Source organism: Apus apus, chromosome 2 (genome assembly GCF_020740795.1).
Source record: "Apus apus isolate bApuApu2 chromosome 2, bApuApu2.pri.cur, whole genome shotgun sequence".
Classification (NCBI taxonomy): Eukaryota; Metazoa; Chordata; class Aves; order Apodiformes; family Apodidae; genus Apus; species Apus apus.
In genome coordinates this window covers 136,461,109-136,485,692 of record NC_067283.1, presented here as the reverse complement: position 1 = coordinate 136,485,692, position 24,584 = coordinate 136,461,109, and the positions used below count along the sequence as shown (strand labels likewise).

At 36.8% G+C, this 24,584-nt stretch overlaps 1 protein-coding gene across 41 annotated transcripts in view; it reads right to left on the bottom strand.

Annotated features, from left to right (window-relative positions):
* Positions 1 to 24,584, bottom strand: part of RIMS2 (regulating synaptic membrane exocytosis 2) — a 470,125-nt gene that overhangs the window by 397,618 nt on the left and 47,923 nt on the right. For 30 of the 41 annotated variants that reach the window (XM_051611522.1, XM_051611538.1, XM_051611532.1 and 27 more), the window contains exons 2-3: positions 6,303 to 6,335; positions 5,819 to 5,905 (exon numbers count right to left, since the gene is read on the bottom strand). The exons of 10 other annotated variants lie outside the window; for them this stretch is intronic. In XM_051611522.1, the coding sequence (XP_051467482.1) occupies positions 5,819 to 5,905; positions 6,303 to 6,335 (120 nt within the window). The remainder of the gene's footprint in view (positions 1 to 5,818; positions 5,906 to 6,302; positions 6,336 to 24,584) is intronic. One more of the 41 variants, XM_051611517.1, reaches the window with a different exon arrangement.

The following is a 24,584-nucleotide window of genomic DNA, read 5'->3' as shown; positions in this document are numbered from 1 at the left end:
CAGAAAAACCTAGATAATTCAGTATACAAAATAGTTCAGATACAGCTCCATTTCAGCCCTACCTTATAAATAAGTCAGATTATTTTCCTTTTTTATTTTATCCAGTTTCTTATTTGTGTCAAGTATATACACTTGGATTATGTCACTTTGGGGAGCTTTTTTCACTTTTTCCTTGCCCATGATGTGAACTGCTGGCCAGCTAAATATTTTTGGTTCTTCTTATTCTACTTTCAAGTCTGTTTTTTAACCCCCAAATCCACAAAACTCTGTGTGTTATCACAAAGAGTAAGTATATATTATGAAAATTCAGTATTACTTGACATTTTAAATAGCAAATTTATTAAAATATAAAAATCAAGAATTCTTGATGGATAATTTATTTCTTTTACAGCTGTTTATGGAATGTAATTTAAATTTTAAAAAACCTCTATTTCTTCAAGACTATAGGAGAAGGCATTTTACTGAAAATTTCACAGGTTTGCTGGCGTGCTCTACCAATAGGAAAATTCATTTACTTTCCAGAACATTGTGCAGAAAAAAAGTTTTTACTAAGTATCATTTTACAGTAATTTTCAGTCTTCATTTTCCTATGGCAACATAACTTTCAGAAAAACATAGAAATATCTATTTATCAAGCCATTTTCAGCAGAAAATTTCCCCCATGTTGTGTTAAGTGATGTACATTTTTGTAGTCTCTTCTGCAATTAGTCTAGTGCATGCACAAAAAGGCAATTAAATATTTTAATCTATTTCTTTTCAAACCTTTTAGGTACAAAATGCATTATGCTTAATGGCTTTTGGTGCTGACTGTATTTTGTCTAGTGTTTATTAATAATGTCCTCATAATAATCAAACAAGAAGACTTGACTCCTGCAGCCAAAGTCAATGATAGTCCTGTTAGAATTCTTAGCAGGCAACAAAAGCAACTTCCAACCTCAAAATCAGCAAAACTGTTCATGGGAAAAAGGAAAAAAAAAAAACACACCATCTTTTCAATATTTGGATTTAAGCAGAAAACATTAGAAACTTTCTTTCTAAGCCACTGTATAAATTCATGGAGTCTTGAATACTGTGAGTCATGCTGGTCACTCTTCACTCAAACACTACAGAAGAATTTTTAAAAAGAGACAAGACAACAAGGATGATCAGAAGCATTCTCATAGAAGGAGAAACTCTGGCTCTTCAGCTTAAAAGGATAACTGAAATACAAAAGACTGCATAGGATATAATAGAAATAAGCAAAACTTATATATATTATACAAAAAATACATAAGTAATTACATGACACAAGACTAGGACTCCCCCAAGAAATTACCAGGTATGAGGTACCAAAGGGTAACAGCTCTTCCAGACAGCTGGTAAGTAAATTGTGAAATTCATTTTCATCAAGTTCTGAAGTAAAAAAATATAATTAAGCTTAACATGGGTCTGAAAATACTTATGGCAGATAGATTCCCAATGGCCATGAAATAAATACAGCAATATGCATGCAGCTTTTGCCTCAGGAAGCCACTAAAATACCTGAAGTCAAGTGGCTGTAATCAGAACTAGTCTCTGCATGCCCTCCTCTTGTGAGTGTTGTTAAATATCCATTGCTGGGCACTGCCAATGCACAATATTAGACTAGATGAATCTTTAGTGCATCCCAGCATGATAATTCCTCTTTTTTTTTCCTTGGAACTTATTACCATTATATAATGTTCCAAGATTCATACAAAAAAAAATATAAACTCTAAATCAAATCCTTAGGCACAAAGAACACCATCAAATCCTAATGAGGAACAATCTTAATATACCTTTTACAAAATATCCACCATACGAATCTGAAGAAGTAAAAATTGACAGGCTAATTGCTGAACATCAAAAGCAGATGTTTCAGAGTGCAGCTAAGGATTTCTACTCTGTCAGAAAACATCTTGAAGACTGCAAGTAAAACTCATGATGAAGTACACAGGCACTGGAGACAAAGGTATTCTTCATCAAGGAAGACCAGGTATGCAAGACCACTCTCAACAATCTTTGAATGATCATGGCAACTGAGAGAAGTGTCTGATGACTGGAGGAAAGCAAAGGTCACTCCCAGCTTAAAGAAGGGCAAGAAGGAGGACCTAGGGAACCACAGGCTGGTCAGCCCCACCTGAATCCTGGGAAGGAGATAGTACAACTAATTTTGAGAAGCATTTCCAGGCACATGTAAGACAAAGAGGCAATCAGGAATAGTCAGCATGCATTCACCAAGGGCAATTCACGCTTGACCAACCTGTTGACATTCTACAATTAAATGAATTGATGAGGGGAAAGCACTGGATATTGTCTACCTTGTCTCCAGTAAGGCTTTCTACAACATCTCCCATAAGATCCTCACAGAAAAGCTGATGATGTAAAAGGCTGGATGAAAAACACAGTCAAGTGGATTGAAAAGTGGCTGAATTGGCTGGGCCTAGAGGTTGGTGATCAGTGGCAAAGTCTAGCTGGAGGCCAGTTACAAGTGGTGTACACCAGGGTTCAATACTTGGTCCAGTCCTATTCAATATCTTCATCTTTTCAACGACACCAGTCTAGGAGGACTGGCTGATATATCAATGTCTCCTACACTGGTGTATCTGGCTCATACACCTGAAGGTTTTGCTGCCATGCAGAGGGACATCAATAGTCTGGGGAAACGGGCTGACAGAAATTGTACTAAATGCAACAAGCCAAGTTCAAAGTTCTGCACCTGGGGAGGAACAATTCCATGCACCAGCACATGTTGGGAATGGCCTATCTGGAAAGCAGCTCTGCAGAAAAGGACCTGGGAGTCCTGGCAGAAACGAGGTTGAACATGAGCCAGAATGCCATCTGGCAAAGAAAGTGAATGATATTCTGTGCTGCATTACATGAAGTATTGCCAGTAGACTGAGAGCAGTGACCTTTCTGTTTATTCAGCACTGGTGAGACCCCACCTGTAACTGTGTACAGTTCTGGGCTCCCCAGTTCAAGAGAGACATGGGCATACTAGAGAGAGTCCAGCAAAAGGCTATAAAGATGAATAAGGGACAGGAGCATCTTTCATACGAGGAAAGGCTGAGACAGCTGGAATGGTTTAGCCTAGAGAAGAAAAAGTTCAAGGGGAAATCCTCTCAATATGTATAAATATGTGAAGGGAGGGTGCAAAGAGGATGGAGTCAGACTTTTTTTCAGTGGTGCCCAGTGACAGAACCAGAGGCAATGGGAACAAACTGAAACACAGGAGGTTCTGTATGAACAGCAGGAAAACACTCCACTACAGGGATGACTGAGCATTAAACACATATATCCCCAGCCCAGAGAGGTTCTAGAGTCTGCATCCCTGGAGATACTCAAAACCCATCGGGACATGTCCTGGACAACCAACCCTAGGTGAACTAACTTGAGCAGGCGACTTGGACAAGATAACCTCCAGAAGTCCCTTCCACCCTAAACCATTCTGTGATTTTGTGGTACAGAATTCATGCCCAAAGGTGTCAGACTAATCCTGCCTCTGCCCATAAGGACACAGCCAATCATTCTTCAAAAATACATTTATGAGACAAAACCTGAAATTCATAATATGACACATTATGATTCCTTTACTGCCTTATCCCAGCCCATTTTGTTCTCCCCAGATTAACTGTAAATAAGCTTTCTCATCAGCAAAGTTGGACAGCCAGATGTAGCTTGAAATCCATTACAGACACAGATACCGACAGGGATTTCAAGTGCAAAACACCCCAATGTGTATAGATTGTGGAGAAAATTCCTTCAGACGTAGAGTTCCATGTTGCTCCCCAGTGTCCCACAATGTTCTCATGTTCAACAGTCCTTTACAAACTCTTAAAGTCAGAAAAAGAGATCTAAAAAGTTGCACCATTAGTATTTCCATTCCATTTTCTCCCTGAAAGTATACAATAATCACAAAAAATAAATCAAGAAATTAATGAAATTATAACAAATAAACAGTATTGGAAGAAACTTAGTCCATTCTCTTGTCCCACCACAGGACCAGGTATGCTTGTGTCTGCCAAACCTGCTCAAGATTTTCACTGACACAGCTTCCACACAAGCCCTAGGCAAACAATGCAAGCATTTTAAGTTTTCTTACTATTAAAAAGTTTTCCTTTCCAAGTGAATCCTCCCTGATACAACTTAAGTTTACTTCTTTCTTCTTCACCACCAGAGGCATAGAGAAGAGATCATTTCTTTGAGCAGCTTTCTGCATAATTAAAGATTTGTCCATCTCCTTCATCCCCTGGGACTTTCTCTTCAGGAAGCTAAATTACCGTATAAGTTTTAATCTTTCCAGATACATGCCATGATTCTTAGACATGTAATTATTCATTCTTACTACTCTCCACTGAATTCCAGCTGCTCCACATAATTTTTGAAGGATGGTGTTCAAAAAACAGCAAATCATTCTAGGTGAGACCTTAATAAAGTTCAGCAGCATGAATGCTTCTTCACAGCCCTTCCAGTCTAGTGTCTATGCATTCCAGTATGATATTTTCTCTTTCACGCTACTGGCTCCTGCTCAACCTAAATACTATTATGGCTTCTACCTACTCCATTTTTCTCTATCCTCCAGGAAACTGGGAAAAAAAAGGAGCTACTGAGGTGTTGTGAAAAAAATGAAATATTGCCAGTATCTAACAATAACCAATAAAGAAAAACTTTACTATTAGTACTATATACAATTTCATAATAAATTAAGAGAGGGTATCAGAAACAGTTCTCAGAATAATACATTGCTTTACAGAATATCAATTTTATGGCCTAGTTCTCCATTTAATTTTGTGAAAATTTCTCATGGTGTATTCTTAAAATACAATCCACAGCTTTCATGGTTTGCAAGTAAGAAACTCAATTTAAATATACACATTTTAAAATAAACTAAAAACTATTCCCCCTGGAAAATAATTAAAAATAAGCTATATGCATGTTTTAAACCAGTTATGCACAGGTTCAAAAGCAAACTTTTATCATGTGAACTTAAAAGGCATTTCCCTTTAGAAGACAGAATAGACAGCAACTTAACAGCTTAAACAATATCAAAACTCACATTTCAAGAATTTGAAAATTTGAATTCATAAATATTGGTTTTGTTTCTCTTTATTAATAGAATATTTTCAGCTCTATGCTTCAACTTCTACTCAAAGACTGAATGTCCTAGCTTTGCCAGTTTCTGTTAAATCTTAAAGAAAAGTAAAATTTTTCATAAGGCTCTAATACTGGCTTAGCACTGTAAAAGGTCTATGGATGAAATATCGGCCCCATCAAATTCAAAGTTCTCTCAGCTTTGACAGACCCAAGATTTCACCTTATATCTGTTAAAGTTTTGAAACTTTACAGATATTTTAGAAGCATGAAAAAAATGAAATTACATTTTCCTGGTCCTTAAAACACTCTTCATACATATTATGTAGATTTGTATAGCATTCTATGCATGACCAATGTCACAAATACCATGCATCTGCATAGACATGCTATATATAATACTACATGTCTTCTAGTTCCAGCTTCTCATGCACAGAAAACACACTGCTTCACTGTGAGCTTCAGGTATGGAACATTTGCAAGAAAAGGCAAATGGAGCAGTACTAACTCCTTAGCTTGAATTCTGATGTAATCACTTGAGTTACTGATAAGAAGAGTACAACCTGATTTTCAGTTTTCCCTTCACAAATGAGGGGTCAGAAAGCAAAGTGTCATTTTGTCAAGTGCCCTCAGAAGGATGATCTAAATGGGCAGTTATTTTAAACATACTCTGCAGTATGTTTTAATGCTATACAGACATTACTTAGTCTACAGAGAGCAGCTTACTTACGTCTGGGGCTCCTTTTCATTTTGCTGCTTTTGCTGTGGTTGAAGAACGTTAGTTACCAGCTCAGTGATCCCACTAAAGGGAAACCACCTGTTTAAATAAGCAAATAATGTGACTGAATAACCAATAAAACCAGACTAGTTTAAATGTTTTCTTATCCAGTGTTAAAAGAGATATATAGGCAGAAAAAGCTAGAGCCAATGGGAATGTCAGCTGCAATACTAAGTCAGCCACTACGGACATAAGGGAAATAAAGTTTACAGTTCACCAGTTCACAAGCAGGCAGCAAGAACCTACATCCAGCTAACGTGTGGATGAAGTAAGAAGCTGCAGGCAGCTCTCTTACAAGCCAGTCAGGAAGCAAAGGACAAACTACCTGCAGCCTATCAGGTATTAGTGAAAGCTAATACCATCAAAGGTGCAGAAAGCAGAACATGGCAAAGGTAGAAAAGTCAAGCCTACTGCATTTTTAAGATATTTTACTTACTGTGTCGGCTGTGGTTTTTGCTCCTCTTTGACCCTAAAAAGATAAGTTTGCACAACTGAGTGCAACATGTTTTAAAACAACTACCCTGACGTTCTATAATCTGTATCAAGTGGGCAGAAGAAAGTTCTTAGTATGAGTTAAAAGGCATCAATGTAATATTTGTCATATATTTTATATTAAGTTGTATTCTGGGCTTATTTCCATTTAGGACTAAACATGGGGAATGCCAAGTATCTTAAATATTTAGTTACAAAATTAAATAGGTAATGTTCTATAACTGGCTTCCAAAGAATTTCCAGTTCTTTGGAAATAATACCATGTTCTAAGATTTCCAGCAATTCATTCAGCTATAAATGCAAAGGAAGATGCTTTGATTACGTTAACTACAATCTGGCTTTTTATTTACAACCAAATTGGCTATCATAATCCAAGGTGATTTTGTAACATGTAACATGCTGTCTAAAATGCAATATTCTGAAGCAATAAATTAAAGGAAAACCTGCACTATGTTCCTTAAACTACAATGATGTCAAGGTCTGCAGAAAACGTAACTCTAAAAATTAAGGAAGGAAAGCTAAGGAATTTTTCACTCTGAGTAAAAGTTACTAGAATTTACTAAAATAAATAATTAGATAATATATAGTACTGATTAATAGTTGTCCATTGTCTTTAAGAAAATATTCTATCTGTCATACATGCTTGAATTTGAGTGAGAAAGCAGATGTTCCATGCAATTCCTCTCCACCCAACCCAAGAATGGAGACACACTCACAGGAATATTTACATGCTCTTACTGCAGGTAAGTGTCTTAAATATCAAGTTAGGATCTAGCTTCCCTTTATGTTCAGAAAACTCCAAAGGGTTCCTAAATAGATATTCTGAATACTCTCTTACCAACCTAAACAGGGAATGCAGGCTCCCAATTTAAGGAGATTCTTAACACTAGATAGAAAATTAAAGCTCCACATCTCCTCCTTCCCCCCTTCCACCAAGACACACTAAAAACTTTACAAAACTTATTATAGACAGGGAAAACTCAACATGCAGCACACAGTAAAAAGTTTCCTAGCTTGGTTTTGCCTCTTCAGCACTAAATAGAAATTAATACACAAAGAAATGTTCCAGAAAAAAAACCAAACAAACAAAAAACAAAAAAACCAACCAAACAAAAACAAAACAAAAACAAAACAAAACAAACAAAAAAAACCACAAAGCAGATATACTTCAAATTAAGAAATACAAAAATTAAAATTTGTCATGCAGTCACAATTCCACTCTACCATGCTTCTTAACTATGGTAATTAAACAGTCATAACCAAGAGATTCCACACCAGTTTTTTGAAATTCAAAGCAGGAGGGGCAGGGAATCAAAGTGTATCCAGACTTTCTTCACTAGGCAGCTAGACATCTAATTTAGATCCCCTAATATTAATAACATTATAAGGTTTCCTATTTTCTTCTCCATAGATTATTCCCAAACCTATTTACTGGACACTTAGAAGTTATTACTTAGAATAATCGAATCATAGATTGGTAAAGGTTGGACCTAAAGATAGAATCATAGAACCATTCAGATTGGAAAAGACCCTTGGAATCACTGAGTCTAACCATCATCCCTACTCTACAAAGTTCTCCCCTAAACCATCTCCACCAACACCACATCCAAATGACCCTTAAACACACCCACGGATGGTGACTCAACCACCTCCCTGGGCAGCCTATTCCAGTGTCTAACCACTCTTTTTGTGAAAAAAAAATTCCTAATGTCCAGTCTAAACCTCCCCTGTTGCAGCTTGAATCCATTCCCTCTTGTTCTGTCGCTAACTACCTGTGAGAAGAGACCAGCACCAACCTCTCTACAATGTCATTTCAGGTAGTTGTAGGGACGGATGAGGTCTCCCCTCAGCCTTCTCTTCCCCAAACTAAACATTCTCAGCTCCTTCAAGTGTTCTTCATGAAATTTATTCTCTAGGCCCTTCACCAGCTTCCTTGCCCTCCTCTGTACTTGCTCCAGCACCTCAGAGATCATCAGGTTCCAACCTTCCTGCTATGCTTCATTGTGAATTTTTCTATTGAACTATACAAGGAAGATCTGAGCACTGCACACAATCAGATTACAATCAACATCTTTCCTTTGGATAGTGACCATGGACAAATTTTTTCACATGTGGAACTAAGATCAAAATAGCATAAGATCAAAATTACAGTAGTGCACACTAATTCTGAGTGTGCAGTTTGAAATCTTTGGTATGTTTTGTTCAAGAGGATCTAGTATCTTTACATAACAATATATGTTTGGTGACTTCAATTGCAGCTGCAAACCCTTGGTATATTTTGAAATCACACAATCAGATTTTTAGTTTAGCATCATTATATCAAAATCATCATCTGTTAGTAGACACTTTGAAAACCTGAATTTAAAATTATTTTCCCAGCATTTTATAGGAATGCTGTGTTCTAAGCTAGGATATAATTTGACCCTACAATTCAAAATATATCTCCTATGAAATAATCTTTTCTCCTCCTACAATTCTGTGTCTCTTCTACTGTACAATTTCCAACACTGCAGTTATGTGAGGACAACAGCTTCCATTATTATATAACTGTGACGCATTCCTTGAGCACTCTCCATACATCTTTCAGTCTCCGCATTAGGCAATGAACTTCCTTGACTTCATAACAACCACAGAGGGGAAGCTACTTTGAAAAGAAATAAGGAAAAAAAATAGATTCTACCATACAAAATTAAACTAATAGAAGCATAGTGGATCAACAAGCCTAGACCCTTCAGGTGCACAGCACAGATATTTATGTTTTAAGGTTAGGGAACAGGTAGAGATTCTGGATTTAAAGCAGCAACCACATGTTAATGCTGCCCTCTTTTCCAAAAGACTCTTCAATCAGATTAAATTAGGAGTAGAATTGTAGTAACTGATAGAAATAATGGCGTGTTAGATGTAATACACAGAATGCATTTTTAACACGAGTGTGGTTTAAATAGCTATTTCTAGACAGAAGAGGACTGAAGAGACTCCAGATTCTTAAATACTGTCTACATAGACACATATAGTTGTATTTCCTTTGATTACAAGAACTGCTATGTGTTTTAATAGATCATGTACTCCCACATACATCCATTGCTTTAACCCTTCCTTTCAAAAATCAGCAACTAATAATTGCTTAAGAGGAATGGACTGACAGGTTAAAAAACCCACAAGCCTTGGTTTACTAAACAGACTAACTGAAAAACACGGAGCAGTATGACTGTATTCTGCTTCTTCCCAACTACCTTCCCACATCTTTTCAATCTCGTCCTCTGAAAATTCTAAAACAACACTAGTTCTAGTTATTCACTAGAAACAATTTCCAATCAACACTTGTTTACTACAGCTACCAATAGGCTGCAGATAATGTGTCTGATCAACGATGACAACGCACTCTAACAGTCCAGAATATTAAATACTTTACCACCTACTTTCAATTTTTAGTATTTCTGTCATTGCAGGAATTCACTCAACACTTTGCACAATAACCAAATTAATTCCAAAATGTTAAGAGTCTGAAGCCTTTTTCACAACTCTTTTGTACAGACCATAATTCCAGATACCGCTTCACTTGAAAATAAGCCAGGATTTTTCTACTTGTCAACAATAAAGAATTTTTGCACCTTGCACTTTGTCATCAGGAAACACTCACACACTTTGTGCTTTAAAACATTCATAGCACCATTCCTCTTGTGTTCCTCTGCAAGCCTACACAGTGCAAGTGCCAGATCCCTTTGATCTTTTCCAGGAGCTAACATCATTAGGTTAGATCTCAGGTCTCCGTGAACACTTTTTGATGTCAGATCCGCTCTGAGTACAAAAAATTTCTTCAAAGATTATGGCTAGTCCCACTGGCACAAAGAATGAATAGGATGGAAGAGAAAGAAGAGGAAAGAGAATAAGAAAACAGAAGCAAGAGAAAAGATAGTAAAAACATTAACACAAAATTTTTCTTAGCCCTTTAAATTCTCATTAGTTTTCTGTTCTTCAATCTACTGCAATCAGTAAAAGCTCTTCTCTAAAACTTACTATGCCAAAGCCATAAGCTATTCTTCCCAAAAGATGCATTAGTCACAGGTAAACCTCTGTTACCAGATCTCTTCTCTACTTTTACATACTTGGGTGCATAGCCACAAAAACATGTGGGCACAATTTAAGTGCCTAAATCCATGAAAATTATCCATAAAGCACACTTTACAGCTCCAAGATATCTAATATGAAACCAGTATTTAGTTCTTCTCCAGAGAAATTTAGGGAAATCCAGATTTCAGAATCAGCCATTCATGGTAGAAGTAAACATCCTAATACCTATCTCAAATCCAGCAGCAGTCTGAAGATTCACAGATTTGCCATCTATGGACCTACGAGCACAAGATCTGACCTGTAGGAATAGTCTTGGTGTATCCAATGTCTCCTAGAAACACTGAGTTGAGCATAAATCACATAACACACTATATCACTTTCATTTTAAAATGTTACAGGCCAGTAGTTATAGTCCTTTACCCAGGAGCTTTCTATGCTTTCCTTAGCCTGAGGGGATCAAAGGCATACCTCTTAATTCCTGACCACCTCAGGGAGAGGGTTAGAAGAGGCTAGACTGGGATGGAAGTTTTTCCTAGCCCTTTTATTGACGCTAAGAGGACTGGAAATAAAAATCAAACTTTTGGGATTCTGGTTTTCCTCATCCATGAATAAAAATATCTAAATTATTATTAATTATTGCAATTAATGTTGTAATTGGTGTTGTTGGTATAAATTTAAGGAAGATGTTGATGCTTTTACAGTAGCTATTTTTCTTCACTATATTGCCTGTGAAATCCAGAAAATGGCCCAAAACTCAAAGCAGAATATATGCACAGCAGTCTCAATGAGCAATGCATGTTACACTAAACACAATTAAGAATTGAGGTGAAATAATACACAGAGTTATCTGGTTTTCCTAAAGCAAATCGTATGGGAACAAGGAGGGATAGTCTCAGATCTATTAAACAAAAACCTTCACATTTTGCTTCCTCTACAGATAAAATACTGACATCAACTTCCAGCTGTGCTCACAAGAAAGAAGTAGAGAATAATTGAGAGAAGACTGCAGCAAAAAAAAATTGCTTCAAATATAGATTTCTAGCTATGTACCTAAAAATAAAATCTATAAAGCTGTTATATTTCAAATAAAAACAGCATGAATGAGAAATACTTGACTTTAACATATATTACAAAGTGAATTATACTGAATACTATCCTCAGGATCTGCATTTGTTCTTTGCATTCCAAATGCTACTAGCTCAGATGACAGTACAGAGCCAGCAGCAAACTCAAGAGTCAAGATGCCAAAACTCAATCTTTGAAGGGAAAACTGTATTTTCTCTCTCTCTCTCTTCAATAATTGTCTCCAGTGATTAGAAGATTTTAACTGTTCCAATATTATTTTATAATTACCAACTGTCTTCTCAACGCAAACCTAGTGAAAAGCAGAGTGAAGACAAGACTATAAATTCAGTATAGGGATTTGAGGTTAGATAGTACTATTTCTTGCACAGAAGTCTAAAAATGGAGATATTACTAATCCAAGGACTACTGTGACTCCACCACACTACAGAGTATTCTGAAAATTAAAAAGAATTATGCAGAAGCCATGTCCTGCAAGTAGTAAAAAGAGAGTTTCTCTGTGTTTGTGATGCTTGTGATAGTTGTTATAGAAGTGAAAAATCTTATGACAAGTCTATTACTAACAAATTCCAAGCAAGGAAACAGTTTTTTTAAGCCATTCTTTACAAGTAAATGCTTCCATCGCCTAACCAAAGAAGTTCTAACATATCTGAAACCAAAAAGACCTATATCCTTTAGGGCACACAGTTTTAAATTAAAGACACTTCAGCATATTTCATAAGCAGATTTTTAAAAGCCTCGAATTACCTTAGTACACTAAATTCTGTAGGTACCCAACAAACATTAGATTAACAAATTTGTTCATGTTTTGTGGTAATACATGCTGCTTACCAAATGTCTGTGAAAGTCTGTAAAAACCCCAGGTTACAGGTCAATCATTGCTTTATCTAAGGAGAAGTTACCCTTGCCATTGGAAATGTTTAACTAAGTATCAACAAGCTCAGATTCCTGCATTTTGTGGCTCTTCACTTCCAGAACTCTGATCATGCATTAAAGGAAAAGTAAAGAGATCACTGTTGAATCCCTCCATGAAGCATTTCACAGATTAAAAATTCAATTGTTAGATTAATACTTTTCAACAATCTCAAAAAACAAAACAAAACAAAACAAAACATGAATCGGGCTGAAGACTGAATGAGAAGCTGGTAAGAAAAGCAAAAGCAAGTGATTTCAGTCTTCAGCACTTTAAAAAGGCTTTGATTAAGGTATGTAACTGTATTTCTCAGAAATTTATATATTCCTTTTCTCATAGTATGTGATCATAACCTTTTAGAAGTATTTGCCATCACAAATATTTCTTAATGTAGTAAAAATTCCTTCCCAATATACTCTGGAAATTACACTGAAAATAAAATAGGATTTTTTTTTTATTATAAAATTCTAACCCACTCTCCTTTCCCCATCTCACACTTTTTCTCAACAAAAGTGGTTACATAACCACATCTAAACCACTGTGGGGATGCCTTTTGCCTTGCTTTAACTAGGGAGTGCAGTGATAAAGGAGGGAGATTTTCAGTTTCTGCCACCCTCAGAGTTGTCCACCATCCTGTCTTAGAGTACAAGGTCCATTAATCCATTTTCCTAGATTGCCTGCTGTGGAATCTTTCATTTCTTTTTCTAAATCTTTTTATATCCCCTGCACCAAGTGGCAAACTTTTTTTTTTAAAAAAAAAAGGGTTAGTATGCAGTGACCATCTGCTCACACAGAGCAAGTCAAAAGCCATGGCACACATACAATATTTAATTTTGCCTGCACCCCATCTTGACAAAACAGTGGAATTAACACAGTCACACAGTAAAGTATGTGCAAAATCAGCTGTTACCTTGAAAGAGGGCACCTCTACAGATTAAGTTAAAACTGTGTAAGTATGTTTAACTCAAATAAAAGAGTTAAGGATGATACATAGAAATTCCATGTCAACTGGGTAGCTAAAATATTTTCATATCAACATAATTGATTATTTGCATTGATTATCCTATTGGTTCTGTAAGAACATTTTCCTAGAACATTCAGCTTAATTATTTTTATCAAAATTAAAGTATTTCTTTTACATTACTGCCCCAAGTTTTTTATTAATTTAGAGAGTACAGGGATTTTAATTAAGGATCCTATTTTGGATAATAAAATAATGTCTTTTCAAATGAAATACTTTCCTGAAGTGTGTAGGGGATTTTCCTGAGTAAATTTGACCTTTTTGTAACAGAAGTATCAGCAGTTTTCACAAAAACCTCCTAGATCACTAGCTGAAAGATAACTGGCTGTTTCATATTAGTGAACAAGAAGGTGGAGGAGTTAGGTACTTGGACTAGAAACAATATCTGTAACACAGAATAAATGATAAAACTATCTAAATCCAAGCTGAAGAGGTTAAACATCCCTTAAGTCCAATTGAAATTGATGTTAAAGCCAGAGGAAAACCAAGAAAGCACCATACACACTTTACACATAAGCACAGACGTATCCATGCTCTTGTTTAATAGTCCTTGCTGAATGAGGTCCCTGCATGAACCTCAGATGAACACCATCAATAAACATAAACACTGTAAGAATAATACTACTCTGACACTTAGATTATCATAAGAAATGAGATGGTTTTATCAAAGGTTCCAGAAAAAACAAGACTCAAGCTGAATTTTTGAAGCTAGTATTTTTAGAAAATGTATACTAAAATGTGGTTCACTGCAACTGAAAACATGGTCCCATACTTTCAACTCTAAAATTGAAGAGACTGACAGTAAACTTTGATAATTTCCAAATCAGCACAACAAATCAGACTCTGTTTATCTTAGGATATGAACTCTCCAGGGTAAAACTGTTTTTTATTATTTGTCTCTGGAGTAAGAGATAGATATATTTTGTCCTAGAAAGGAAGGCTTCCACACTTCTCGTTCCCTAGGCTGGTCAGCCTTTTTCCTTTCTGTTACGGAGTTGATAGTAAAACCATAAAATGAGTGTGAAAATCACAAATCAACACATGAGAAAATGACTGTAGTACGACTGCAATAATAAAGAAGTACTACACTGAATAGTGGACGTTATAGTATGTGCAATTCCAATAATTATTTCATGGATCAATGCTCTCTTTTGAAGGTTATCTAAAATTGCAAGCAGGAGGCCTTGACCAGGCAGATTATATTAAAAGGTCAATGTTAAAAATCTAGTATTTGTCCAAACCTACCACATGGTTTAAAATGGGCTACTGCAGCTTTTTCCTATTTTTAGCAAACAAAAGAGTATTTCGGTTATCATAGAGTAAGATGAAATTTGTAACAGTCAGCATTATAATTGGTTGCCATGTGGAATATGCCAGCTGCTTCCCACTTGGGTATCTTGTGTCTGTGGAATGAATGAGGCATGTATAAAAACCAGGAAAAACAAAAACTATAAAGCAATAATTAATAGAAAGATCAAAGAAATATGTCAAAGAGTGGCAATAAAAATAGCTAGAAGACTGTGGCATCATTTACCCTATATAAACAATATTCACATAAGAAAATATAATCAGTGAAGAAGTGTTTTGCAGTCTTAGAAGTTTCAGAAGATTTTTTCAGATTGTCACACTACCAACTTTCTTGAACTAGGAGCTTCACCAGACCGACCTTCTCTGGGTAAATGATGTTCATCTCTGACACCATATATAACAGCTGCAAGATCAGACCACCTAACTTGCAACATGTGTTAGAAATGCAGCAAGAGCACAACAAAGATCCAATCCATGATAGGCAGCCTGTCAAGGGCAGCAGTTAAAAAAAGCAAGCAAGTTTTCAGGAGTTCTTGAGCTTTAGTAAATATTTCTTTAATAGCAGATTACCTATTCTATTCTATCAGCTCATTTAAAGAGCAGCTACATTGTGAGACAACAGTTTAATCATCTGTCATCTGTCCTATACAGTATTTGGTCGCTCAACCTGAAAAACCCTGACTTCTTTATAATCTCAGTGCTCACACAATATACAGGCTGGAAAGACTCACGTGGGAGCCTGACACTTCTTCAAGGCCTTCTCATCAGCAGTAAATGCCTTCACTCTGAATGTACAGAGTGTTATCAAAATGTTAGCTTGTTCAGGAAATTTTAGGTGGCTGAGCTTAAAAACATGTATATTTAAGTTAGTTGGAAAAAAAAAAGGAAAAAAAAACCAAAACCAACTAGTTTTATATGCATTTATTTTTCTCCTCTAATTTAAGAAATTTTACCTTTATAAATCCTGCAGATACATGGATATTTCACAGAATCTCACAGAACAGAATCTTAGGGGTTGGAAGGGACCTCAAAAGATCATCAAGTCCAACCCCCCTGCCAGAGCAGGGTCACCTAGAGCACATCACACAGGAACGTGTCCAGGCGGGTTTTGAATGTCTCCAACCAAGGAGACTGAACAACCTCTCTGGGCAGCCTGTTCCAGTGCTCTGTCACTCTCACAGGAAAGCAGTTTTTTCTGATGTTTACGTGGAACCTCCTATATTCCAGTTTGCACCCATTGCCCCTTATCCTATCACTGGACATCACTGAAAAAAGCCTGGCTTTGTCCTACCAACACTCACCCTTAACGTATTTATAAACATTGATGAGGTCACCCCTCAGTCTCCTAAAAGCTAGAGACCCAGCTCCCTCAACCTTTCCTCATAAAGGAGATGTTCCACTCCCTTCATCATCTCTGTGGCTCTATGCTGGACTCTTTCAAGCAGTTTCCTGTCCTTCTGGAACTGTGGGGCCCAGAACTGGACACAATATTACAGATGTGGCCTCACCAAGGCAGAATAGAGGGGGAGGAGAGCCTCCCTTGACATACTAACCATGCCCTTTCTAATGCACCCCTGGATCCCATTGGCCTTCTTGGCCACAAGGGCACATTGCTGGCTCATGGTCATCCTCCTGTCCACCAGGACCCCCAGGTCCCTTTCTCCTACCCTGCTCTCCAGCAGGTCAGCCCCCAACCTCTACTGGTACATGGAGTTGCTCTTCCCCAGATGCAAGACTCTACACTTGCCCTTGTTGTATTTCATTAAGTTCCTCTCCACCCACCTCTCCAGCCTGTCCAGGTCTCACTGAATGGCAGCACAGCCTTCTGGTGTGTCAGCCACTCCTCCCAGTTTAGTGTCATCAGCAAACTTGCTGAGGGCACACTCTGTTCCCTCATACAGGTCCTTGGTGAAAATATTGCATAGTACTCGTCCCAGTACTGACCACTGAGGGACTCCACTAGTCACTGACCTCCAACTAAATTCTGTCCCATTGACCACAACTCCCTGACTTCTTCCTTTCAACCTGTGTATGATCCACCTCACTACCTGAACATCAAGAGCACACTTCCTCAGTTTATCTATGAGGATGCTGTGGGAGACAGTGTCAAATGCTTTACTGAAATCAAGATAAACCACATCTACCCCCTACCATCATCCATCCACCAAGTTGCTTCCTCATAGAAGGCTATAAGGTTGGTCAAACATGACTTCCCCTTGGTAAAACCATATTGGCTGCTCTTAATTACCCCCTCAACTTTGATATGCCCAGAGATAGTGCCAAGAATAAGTTGTTCCATCACGTTTCCAAGGATGGAAGTGAGGCTGACCGGTCTATAGTTACCGGGGTCCTCTTTCTTGCCCTTCTTGTAGACTGGAGTGACACTTGCTATCCTCCAGTCCTCAGGCACCTCTCCTGTAGCCCACGACTTACCAAATATGATGGAGAGTGGCCCAGCAATGACCTCTGCCAGCTCCCTCGGGACCCACGGGTGTATTCCATCTGGACCCATTGATTTATGGATGTCCAGATTGCTTAACTGATCCTTAACCCAATCTTCATCTACCACAGCAAACTCATCCTTGATCCTGACTTCTTCTGGGGCTTTAGGGATCTGGGGCTCCAGAGGAGAGTCTGCAGGAGTAAAGACAGAGGCACAGAAGGCATTCAGTACCTCTTCGTTCTTTATATCCTCTGTCACCAGGGCACCCACCTCATTCAGCAGTGGGCCTGTATTGCCTCTAGTGTTAATTCTATCGACAATATATTTGAAGAAGCCCTTTCTGTTGTCTTTGACCTCACTAGCAAGGTTTAGTTGCAAGAAGGCCTTAGCTTTCCTTATTGCCTCCCTACATCCTCTGACAACAGTCCTATATTCCTCCCAAGTGGCCAGCCCTTACTTCCATGATCCATAGATTCTCTTCTCCCACTTGAATTTGCCCAGCAGTTCCTTGTTTAACCATGCTGGTTTCCTGGCTCCCTTACTTGATTTCCCACCCATTGGGATGCTCTGATCCCAGTGCTTATGGTCTTTGAATGCTGACCAACTATCTTGAGCCCCTTTACCACCTAGTACCCTGTCCCATGGGACTTCTCTTAATAATTGATTGAAGAGGCCAAAGTTGGCTCTGCTGAAGTCCAGGGTTCTGGTCCTGCTGGGTATTCTGTTCCTCCCACACAGGATCCTGCACTCCACCATCTCATGATCACTGCAGCTAAGGCTGCCATTGACCGTCACCGCTTCAACCAGACCCTCCTTGTTGGCGAGTACAAGATCCAGCAGTGCTCCTCTCCTAGTTGGTTTGTCCACCATTTGTATCAAGAAGTTATCATCAATGCACTGGAGGAACATCCTAGACTGTGAATGGCTGGCTGTGTAGGCCTTCCAGCAGATACCTGATAGTTAAAATCCCCCATGAGGACTAAAGCCTGTAGTTGCGAGGCTGCTTTCAGCTGCCTGTAGAAAGCTTCATCAACTCCCTTGTCCTCATCAGGAGGTCTGTAATAGATCCCCACAACTGTATCACCCAAGCCAGCCTGCCCCTGAATTCGTACCCAGACTTTCCATTTGCTCCTCATCAGCCCCTGGACAAAACTCAATACATTCTAGTTGCCCTCTCACATATAGAGCAACTCCACCACCTCAGTTCGCTGACCTGTCTTTCCTAAAAAGGACATAGCCATCCATGACTGCATTCCAGTCATGTGAGCTGTCCCACCATATCTCTGTACTTGTCACCAGATCATAACCCTTAGAGCACACATTCTAACTCCTCCTGTTTATTCCCCATGCTGCCTGCATTGGTGTGAAGGCATTTCAGGGAGCGAGCTGAGCAGGCTGGTGGCACCCTTGGGAGGTGGGAGGCCTTCTGGTCTTCATTAATACTAGAACAATGCCTTACTAGTTCAAACCCAGCTGCAACCCCCTCCCACTTCAAATCTAGTTTAAAGCTTTGTGAATGAGCCCCGCTAACTCCTGCCCTAGGACCCTTTGTCCCCTGAGGGACAGGATCTTCCCATCCAATGCCAGCAGGCCCAGTATCCTGGAAATCAAACCATCCAGGAGTTTTGTCCCCTACCCCCTTCAAGTCTAGTTTAAAGCTCTCTCAATGAGCTAACTCCTGGCCAAGAATCCTTCTCCCCCTTGTTGATACCTCAGTGCCATTGTTCGTTAGCACACCTGCTGACCTGCAGACATCTCCACGATCAAAAAACCCAAGTTCATCCAACAGCACCAGCCTCTAAACGATTCATTAATCAGTTCATTAATTTCAGGCAGGTGTTTTAAAGATAAAAAAATATTAAACATAAAATAGCAGAAGTCAAATCAGAAACAAAATATTGATCTTTCCTCTAATTTTCAAAGAGGGGACACAAGCAAAATTATATATTTGTCACATGAGATTTGTTACAAAATGTAATTCTGTATAATTATGGGGACCCCATAGCAAGTCTGAGGTGAGATTTGGGTTAAAAAATGTTTCAATTACATACGCTACTGCAATGCAATCTCCTAACAAAGATTAACTCAGCAGCTACAAATAATGCAAAGGTATCTATTTTTAAATAAAATTGAAAAAATTCTAATTATATTTTACTTAATTTTTGTTGTTAGTTTGAATTGTCAGATTTGGGGTTTGCTTACTTGTTTTCCTGAATTTTTAGGAACAGTAACAAACAGTCAATTAGAAAGTTTTCCTCCAATACAATCTTAAGACAAATACTCTAATTTTACATCTCATGTTACATTAAAAAAGATCAGGTTTCACTATAGCAGTGCTGGAAAAGCACTTAGGTCTTAGGTCTACTGCCTTAATATTTTAATATTTTGCGTAACAGAAAAAAAAAGTTTCATAGTCTTTTTTTACAGGATGTGTGAAACATATCACAATGGCTGCAATGGAGTTAGCCATCCTTCAGGAAACGAAGATGACTATAGCATGATGACTGTGAATTATATAGTCTTTTTAGAAACCAAAATGCAAATATTTACCACTGTCATCGATAGTAATAACAGATGCATAAATGTAATGTACAAGTTTACAAGATGGCTCAGGCTTGAGTAAACCCTTAATTCCCATGCACCAATTTACCACAGAAAAATTACTTCAGTAGCAGATAATCAAATACCATTCAATTTGTTGTGTTACACCTGTTTTTTCAGAAAAGACAAAAAGAAAGTTTGGTTTCTTTTTTCTAGAGAAGGGTCTTTTGCTGAATATTTCATTCAATTTAAATGAAAATGTTAAGCATAAAGATTGTTAAGGGATATTTATTACAGTGTCTGGATTGCAGTTTTCCTTATTGCATAAGATTTCTATTAATTCTATCTTGGCAAGATGATACATTATTTTTTACTTATGTTTCAGTCTGTTTTGCAACTAAGTGAAATTTGCAGGGAACTCATAAAACAAAGCAGAAAGCCTGATTTCAAAACTGACACAAAAGCTACAATGCTGAAAATGAACACATTTAATCCCGTTTCAGATTATTAGTTGAATTCTACATAATATATTTCAAATATTCTGAAAAAGAAAAGGCCTCACAAGTAAGAAATGTATGGACATAACAATGCATGTAGAGTTTCAATTTAGAATAAACTACTCCAAAAAAAGAAGTTTTTGCTAGGGATTTTGGGTTGCTGGATTTTTTTTTCCTTCAACAGTAGATGGCATTCCAAGCATCTCCTGCAGAAAGTGATTTTCTAGATGCTTGCGCTGTCACCAGCTGCTACACTGAAATAGGCAACCTGGGGCTCAGCTGCTAGCAGGTGAACTAAATAAAAATTTGTTTTAACTCTGTAATTAATTGGAAATGCCTGTTAAACAAGGATTTTATAACATTATTAGATATAGTATATTCACCAGGTGAAAATCATATACACTAAAGAGCTTAACAACTACATACAAAACAGAGAGCACGTTAATATTTCTAAGGCTGAAATATTTAATTGCATGAAATTGATTCAGATTTCTTCTAGAGTGCAGGCAATCACAGAGAAGGATTGCATGGAGAGGAAATAGGAGGAACAGAAATAACAAATATCATTAATTGGTTCTTGTTTTCAGCCTCTTCCAAATCAGCCTTATAGAGAGCTCCTTTTTAGGGCAGATTTATGACTTAGTTCCATTCATAGAAGAAGCTCTGAATGACTATCATATAATAAACAGTGGTATTGGCAGTATAAGTACTTCATCAGTAAGACTGGCTGACTAAATGGCATGAAAAATATAAATTTCCTAACAAAAAAAAAAAAAATACAACACAGCTTCTGCTATGAAAACAAGATTAGAATCTAAGATTTAAACAGGAAATTAAAAACCAGGAGATGAAAAATAAATGAGAAAGACAAGAGTAATGCAGTCTATTATTGCATACAGATTTTGTGACAATACTTTAAGACAGATTTTTTTTATCTAGAAAGCATTAGTCTTACTGACACACTTTACCATGCCATCTCCTCGGTAAGGAACAGAAGATATTGAATATATCAGTGAATCCCTCATTTTTGCTGATTTGCTGTTGCTGTTAATATAAATCTTGAGAGGTGGAAATTACATTATTATTACAGAAAAAATAATAAATACTCTCTGAAGGAATAATTCCAATATTCTTAGGACCTTCTGTTATGAGAATAAAACATAAAGTATTGTGGGTTTTCTGATAATTCTCTGTTCACATATTCTACAGAATGTATTTGTTTATATCTTGGAAATCACTGGAAATTACTGTGATATAATCTCATCTATCTCTTTTATAATCTATCTACATGAGATGTTTGAGGTTTACATGCTACTGAAAGAAAGCACAAGAGGTGTTTTTTAAAAACAGGTGTAGCCTGGTGATACATTTGAGGCATGGAAGAGTGAAAATAATAAATAGAATATTACTATAAACTGTCTGCATAACTAGTTATATTAACACAGCTTACAGTAGTGAAAATGTTCTTTTCCATTGATTTTACGAGTCTGAATCAGTTTCACTAAGAAAGAAAATATATCAGTCCATTTTTTTACAGAATGGTTCACCGTTTCTGTCTTCCTGTCTGCTTTGATCAGTACTCTCTTGGGGTTTGTTTGCTATTTGCATCTTTATTTTAAAGCGAATCAAAGTTAAATAATACCTGGAACTCACCATATTTTCCTAGACTTTTTCTGATTCTTTTCCTGAATCCTCTTGTCTTGTATGAATACTTGTGTACATACTTCTTGTATGAATAAGGCTCTCCTAGTCTAAAGAGTTTATTTGAACTGATAATTGTTGTGGAAATTTTTATTTCATACACTGTCCAGATGTATTTACAATTAGCAAGCAAAGTGACTCTAATGCTTTAGCACAAATGCCAATTAAACTGGAGTGTTGTAATTGTTCACAGTTATTTTTATCTACTGACTAGGCATTAGGCTCAGGAGATGAACATAATCCAATACTATGAACACAGCCAGATTTTAAATTACTGACAAAGTTGGATACATTTCAGTCTCTCTACACTGAGTTTCAACTCTTAAAGTTTTAAAACTGATGTACAAAGAATACTACCTGTCTTAAAAGAGGATCTTTATGTAAAGAATAATAAAATAATAATAATAAATATTCTACACATAAACCACTCATCTTGTCTAATTCATTAAGGAAATACCACTCTAAAAAAAAAGCAAAACTTTTGCAAAACACATAAATGAGATTAATCTTTAATGATCTTCATTTTTTTGGCCCAGAACTAAAATTCTTTCAAATCACAAATTGCAATTTAAACAGAAGCTTAGAAGCATTTAAATTATCTTTTATAAAAATTAATTAAAACTATTTATTTCAAACCAAGATGTAAAGGCCTCTGATCAGAATTCCTTAGCCTCTCCAAAATATCTTGATTTGACTGAGAATATAAATAGTTTTAAAAGCTAAAACTATTTCATTTTTATTAATTTTCATTAATTTATGTCACATATGAACCTCTGTAGTGGCCAGTGGCTGAATCTAACAGAGACACTGCCTGATTGAGTGAATCATAGTTTTATTCAGCATACTAACATCTTGCTACAACAAAACCTGTGAAGTGTGATGTTTTGGGTCCATTAGATTTGATGTTCCAGAGCACAATGCAGGTTGATGGATCAGTCTGTACTAAATTTCAAGGCTGTAGTGACATCATACAATGATTTTCTCTTTGCTTGTTAATTTCCTTCAGTGTCTTTTTACAGGTTAGTCAGCAAATCGGTTTCATAGCGAGTGAGAAAATTCTTACATTTAATCTCCCTCTGCATTTTAGAATGAAGGATGAAATAAGACTCTGACGTGTGTTATTATTCCCATCACTCAATGAGAGCAAAACATGTACTTTCTAGACACACTTCAGAAAAGAACTCTAGAATCCAAAAATGAGAGACCATAACTGAACAAAAAACTGTATTACTCTTTAGTAAATTCTGTGTTTATTTACACTTATTTCATTACAGTTTCATAGGACAACTACTTGTACACAAGTATAAATATTCCTCTAAGAAAACTAAACTCGGAGATCTCACAAAAATTATAGTCTAAATCAACAGAAGCTTTTCAGACATTAATTTCATTCTTCTTCTGGTTCAAAAATACCTAACAGTGGTTCAAGAAGGTAATACAGAAATTTCTATAAAATTCAAAATTATCTCCCAGAAGAGATAAAAAAGTTCCAATTGTGTGATTACTTTTAACACTTTTTTTTTTTTTTTAATATAAAGCATAACTGAAACTTGAACAGTCTTACAGTGTTCTGTCTGACTCCACTTTCTTCTATTTTTTTCCTAAGATAAACTTTTCTAGTCAGGCTGCAAAAAATCTTCCAACAGTCAGAAGGAAAATCAAGCATCTGGCTTGACAGCCTTTAAAGCTTTTCACCAAATACTACAGAAAATTTTCAGTGCACAATTAATCATACTCTAATTAAATAAATCTACAGTAGTCTCTCAATAAATAACATTTCAGTGTTCATTCTGTTTCCTTGGAATCAATTTAGGAACCCATTAAAAACTCTCTCCCTGACATACATGTTATCTACACTACTCACTACTTTGTCAGAGTCATCTGGATTGCAGAAATTTAGGATTGGCCATTATAGGTTAAAGACACTTGTAGGGGGAAGGCAGGGGTAGAAAAAACAAACTTCAGTTGCCTCAGATCTCATATTCCTCCTCCAGCAAAAGCACACTTATACTAGAGGTATAAACAGAATGCTACCTATAGGAATATCTTTGTGAGCACCATTCCTCATAAACATCTCTTATTTAAACTCTTCAGTGAAGAGAAGTTCTAAATGTTTAATAACGGAATTCTGAAATGCAGCTTTAGATGATCATTTAACTCCTAAGTCTTTATTGTTATGCAGACAGGCATTGTCCTCATTCCCAGCTAATTACAAGCATTCATTCATGTCTGTTTGCAATTAGAGTGCATTTAAAATGAATATAACTGCCATTCATTAAGACACTATATATAAACGAAAATTACCAAACACAAAGTGACATCAAAAACAGCTCAGTCAATGGTCCTATGATTTGAAATGTAGCACACGCTGATCATCCCTGAAAAACTCACTACTTAACACGTTTTGCAGAGCTGCAGCACTAGTATCCATTTCTAATTGTGAGTATGAAACTAAATTTTGTAAAATCAGTATCTTCTTAAATACACACTAGTAGTACAAATGAGAAGCAAAGGCAATCTACAGAAAACAAGTCTAAAATTTATTCTCACGTTCATAAATTAGAGGATTTTTATGCTGCTGTTTTGTTAGGAAAACACTAACCACTTCTTCTGAGGAAGGAAGTACAGGTATTTTTTGCTTAAAGAGA